This window comes from Tyto alba, unplaced genomic scaffold (genome assembly GCF_018691265.1).
Source record: "Tyto alba isolate M040663 unplaced genomic scaffold, T.alba_DEE_v4.0 Super-Scaffold_10, whole genome shotgun sequence".
Taxonomy (NCBI): domain Eukaryota; kingdom Metazoa; phylum Chordata; class Aves; order Strigiformes; family Tytonidae; genus Tyto; species Tyto alba.
In genome coordinates, this window is record NW_024881262.1 from 17,564,031 (window position 1) to 17,568,991 (window position 4,961).

General features: G+C 57.7%; 1 protein-coding gene across 1 annotated transcript; it reads right to left on the bottom strand.

Annotated features, from left to right (window-relative positions):
* Window positions 1-1,129: 1,129 nt before the first annotated feature.
* On the bottom strand, window positions 1,130-4,164 carry CHST2 (carbohydrate sulfotransferase 2). The gene has a single exon (XM_033005366.2). It carries the CDS (start codon window positions 3,767-3,769, stop codon window positions 2,480-2,482), a length of 1,290 nt encoding a protein of 429 aa, XP_032861257.2. The 5' UTR covers window positions 3,770-4,164; the 3' UTR covers window positions 1,130-2,479.
* Window positions 4,165-4,961: the final 797 nt, after the last annotated feature.

Genomic DNA, 4,961 nt, shown 5'->3' on the forward strand with positions numbered 1-4,961 from the left:
CACAGCCCCGAGAGCGGGAGCCAGGGTCGCGGTGTCCCAGTGCGGCGGGGAGCCGGGCTTGCGTCCCCATGGGCAGCGCCCCGCACCGCCGACAGCCTCCGCAGCTCCCCGGGCCCGCTCGCCCGGCCGGCCGGCAGCAGAGCTGGCAACCACCGCGCACGGCTGCTGCGAGGCAGCCAGACAGCACCGGGCGGTGGGGAGCAGGGGCGCTGGGGGAAGCAAGTGGATGGATCGAGAGCTGGCAACCTGCTCTGTAAGCGGATCGTATTTTCAAGCACTGTCCCGGGATACACCAACTGAAAACAAAAGGAAAAGAAACCCACAGGGGACAGCCCAAACCCAGATGCCCAAAATCCACTCAGCACCACATTGGAACTCCTGTAACACCTCATTCCACAACAACACAAGTACCTTAATCTGTATTTTAACTACCAAACTGACTATCCCTCCCATTTTCAGTACTGCTACCTGGAATTTGGGAACACATCCTAATAGGCCAATTATAAGATCTCCCATTGATTACTTATGCTGTTTGTACCGGTGGTGAAGATGAACCGAGGGAATGGACATGTGTAATGCAGTCATTCAGCAAGTGTATAGGCAACCTTATGCAATAATCTTTCACCTAGTTTATTAAATGTGTTTCCTTGTCAGAGTAAGTTCAACATCTAATGCCAAAATTTCAGCAAGAACTGAGATAGCTTAGTAGCCACTTATCACCTGTTTAACTTAAAGTACTAATACAAGAAACATGTATTACACATCACTAAAATTTTCACACATACACACGTGCACCCACACACACTTACCAGCATCTTGTTTATATAAATTTATTTTCACAAATCCATTTCCTTTTTCCTACTCATACTCTTCACGTTTTCTGAAGGCACAACACCCAAATAGGCAATGTAAAATGTACTTCCTGCAGAAAAGTCTATAGTCTCCTAAGAGAACCGTTTGGCAAAACCACTTTTGTTTAAAAACTCAATTTCCAAAACGAGCCTTCAAAGAGCATCAGAGAACACTGCCAAGAGTAAAAACTACTTGAGGTGTCTGCACTTCTCATATGCAACACACCACTTAACCTTTAATAAACCGGGACTTTTTCAGGAAATTATAAAAGCAGAAGTAGTAAAATCTCTTCTTTTTTTAATCAAGTTTTAACGATGGGACAGAGTCTTTAGGCAAAGCTCCCAGAAAGAGCCAGACCACCATCTGGCTCCATCGTACAGCAATGACAATTGACAAGAAACAAGTATCTAACCAGCCGTCTGAAATCAAACGCTAGGTTGATTCCGTAAAAGCTCCATTATAGCTATGAACACACAGCTGTACGCTTCCCCCCTCCTTGTACACAAATATACCTTTGGATACTTAGACAAAGGGGAAAAAGAAACCATTTTATGCATTTTTCTATGCTTCCCTGTTATGTCTGTTACCAATCAACGTCAAGAAATATCTTACATATCTTACATATTGTTAGCACTATAGAATATATATAATATACATGTATTTTTTTTTTTTTCACACATGCTAGTGTTTCCAGTATGATACACGTCTTTTTAAATCCTGCACTTCTTGTCACGCTGTAGATCCACTTCTATTTGACAGTGACTCCTGGACATACATGTCAAGACAAAAATAAATACTGCTGTAATGGCAAACCTTTTAAAACTCTTAGGACACTAATACAGTGGCACTTTAAAGACTTTTTAAATACAAGAAAAAAAAGACAATATTTAAATATAAACCTGCTTTAACACAGCCATAAAACCTGCACTACATTTGTGAGATCTGTACTGTTTCTATGAGAGCAGCTCCTAATCACTGAACAGGTCAAATGTTGCACTCCAGCCCTCCACCCATACCCTTTAAAAAGTCCGCGTTGCTATTTTAAGCAAGCACCCCCTCCAGCTGTACATAAGCAACGCTGTTAATTCCCAAACAATTGAGGTAATTATAAAAATGAATATCATTTATTCGGTTTTTTTATTACTATCATGTCTGAACATTTGCTTTCATACAAAAGTCTGATTTTCAGCATTATGCTTTCCAAGGGCATCCCCTCTGCACCAAGGGAGATAAAGATGTGTTAGGAATTGTGCAAGAGTTTTTCTTACCATCTTCAAACCCACAAGGACTCCATAAACAAGGTTTTGGTACAGAATCACTGCCTGGCATTTTACAGAAGGGGAAAGGGGCTTTACACATATTTTGAGTTCCACTTTATTTTTTTTAAATCGCACCTAACCCAATGCGGGGGGGGGGGGGAAGGGTGTGGAGAGGTGATTTAAAAAAAAAAAAAAAAGGGGGGGGGAAAGAAATCATCACATTACTGTATGTTACCCTTCAGCAGTTTTTGGAGGAAATCGGAAACCAGGCTGCTTTTCCCAGCTCCCTCCCTCACTGAAGCCAGCCGGAGCGGCTCCTCTCCCCGGCGGGGCTCAGCCACCCCTGCGGGCGCCCGCTGCCCCATCCCTCACAGCCGCGGCTTCCTGAGCAACGTTCTGCTGAGGTCCTTCACCTCTTCGGGGCTGCCGACCCTCTCGTAGCCCAGCAGGGCCATGGGCTGGTGGCAGTACTCCTCGACCTGCTTGATCTGCTGGTAGCTGAGCGCAGTCCTCCAGGCACTCAGCGCCTGGGTGGCGTTCCTGGCCGACACCACGAAGGGCTTGGAGGAGTAGCCAGGGCCACTCGTCATGTTGAGGGCGAACTTCTCCATCTCCGGGCTGACCGCCAGGTTGACAAAGCCGTACACCTGCCGCAGGGTCTTGATGGGCTCGACCACCAGGTCCTCGTAGCGCACAGCCATGTAGTTGCCCTGGAGCCAGTCAGGGGGGTGCAGAGCAGTCTGCAGGGTCTTGGCCATGCTGCTGCAGATGACCTCCATGGCACCCAGAGCATGGTAGTCCGAGCCGCCCCCCCCCTCCTTCTTTCCGCCCAGCTTGTGGCCGGCATCGAGGAAGGGCATGCGGTGGATGCGGGGGTCCCGGCTCCTCACCACCTGCAGGCTCTCCCGGATGAGGCCGTGCCGGGACTTGATGCGGGAGCTGGCGACGGCCCGGGGGTCCCGCACCAGGTGGATGACTTTGAGGTCCAGGGTCGGGTCCCGCATGAGCGGGGCAAGGACGGCCAGGTCGAAGACGCGGACGCCCTTGATGACCAGCGTGCGGTACTTGTGGCATTCCTCCTGGAAGCGGCTGAGGCGCTGCGGGGGACACTTCTTACACACCCGGTCGTCCACCATGCCCACCACCTCCTTGCGGTAGGCCGGGCAGAGGGGCGAGGAGCAGATAACCTTGTTGGTGGCTGCCCCGAAGATGCCCAGCGTGGTGAGGTTCTTGCCGGCGCCCGCCGTGCTGTAGAGCTGGAAGACGGAGAGGTCGCAGCGGTACAGGGAACTCAGCATGTCACGGGCCGCCCCTTGCAAGGAGACGGCGTCCCCGGGGTACAGCTTCTGCCAGACGTGCCACACCGGCTCGTAGAGGAAGAAGACCTCGGGGTTCTGGTTGAAGAGCTCCCCGAAGAAGGACGACCCCGAGCGCCAGGTGGTGAAGACATAGACCAGCTGCCGCCGGGCGCCCGCCGGACCGCGGCTCCCGGCCGGCGGGGGCGGCGGCGGGGGGCGGTGGCGGGGGGCGGCGGGGGACTCCCCGCAGCGCCGCGGCTCCCGCCGCCACTTGTACTCCAGCAGGTTGAGGGCGGCGAGGAGCAGCAGCAGCGCGTAGCCCAGGCACAGCGCCAGCGCCTTCCGCCGGCACACTTTCATGCTGGGCGGCGGCGGGGCCAACTGTTGCTCAGCGCCCCGGAGCCCCGGGGCCCGCGGCGGGCAGCAGGGCGCGCCGCCCCCGGCGCCGTCTCCCGGCCGGCCCCCCGCGCCCGGCCCGCATGGCGCAGCCGCCGCGACGGCCCCACCGCCGCCGCCCCCGCCCCGCCGCTGCCCTACTTAGCAGCCGCGCGGCCACCCGCGCTTCTTCCGCGCCGCCATCGCCGAGCGGCCGCGGGCGCCGCCGCAACCCAGCTCACGGCGGCCGCCCGGGCGAGGCGGCGCCGCGCTCCAGCTCCGCCCCAGCAGCGCGGAGGCGGGAGCACGGGGCGGCGGGCGGGAAGGGCGGGCAGCACCCTGCGCTGCGGTGCGCCGCGCCGCCAGCGCGCATGGCGGCCCCCGCCCCGCGCCGCAGCGGGGAGAGCCCCGGCCGCCGCCGCCGCCGCGGAGGCGCGGCCCGAAATGGCGGCGCCCCGCCCCGCGCTCCCCATTGGCGGCCGCCGCCGTCGCTCCCGCCGCCGGTCCCGGTGCCGCTCTGCGGCGCTGCCCCCGCCCCGGCGTCTCCCGCAGGGACCGTCCCGCTCGGGAGCGGCCGGGCCCGTACGGCACCCGCCCGCCCGGGCCTGAAACGCCGGGGTGCGACGGGCGCCGCTCGACGTTGTTCCTGGCGGTGGTGGGGTTCCGTCAGCCCGGGCCCGGGGGCGCCCGCTCCGGCCCCCGCTGCGCCTCGGGCAGCGAAGCCGCGCCGGTAACGGAAAAAACTAAACGGGGGGGGGGGGGGGGGCGGGAACCGTAAAAGGGCTGAAACGCAGCCCCGGCTCCGGCCCCCGGCATCGCTAACCTGGGAGCCGCAGAAACTCCGATGTGTGGAAGGTACTTTCTTAACTTCTCCAAAAACATAAACAAAAGAAACCCCAACAAATTGGATCCTCCTGATACAGCTCAGACAGGGATCTTCCTGCAGTTCCTAGACACACTTTATAACGGCTACAGCTGCCCCCCTGCCCCTTGGCAGGCGGGGGGCGGCCGCCGGGGGCGAGGTGTCCAGCGCTCCCCTTCCCCCCCTCCCTTTGCTGCGGGGGGAACCGGTGCCCCCCGCCCCAGGGCGGGTATCGCGCACTAAAAGGGCGTTTTCAGAACTTTGCTGCTTGCCAGCCCCAGCGCTGTACGCAGCGTAACGCAGGCGCGGGTGCAG

Coding starts and splice junctions, on each gene's coding strand:
- CHST2 (XM_033005366.2), bottom strand. CDS start 3,769: ATGAAAGTGTGCCGGCGGAAGGCGCTGGCGCTGTGCCTGGGCTACGCG.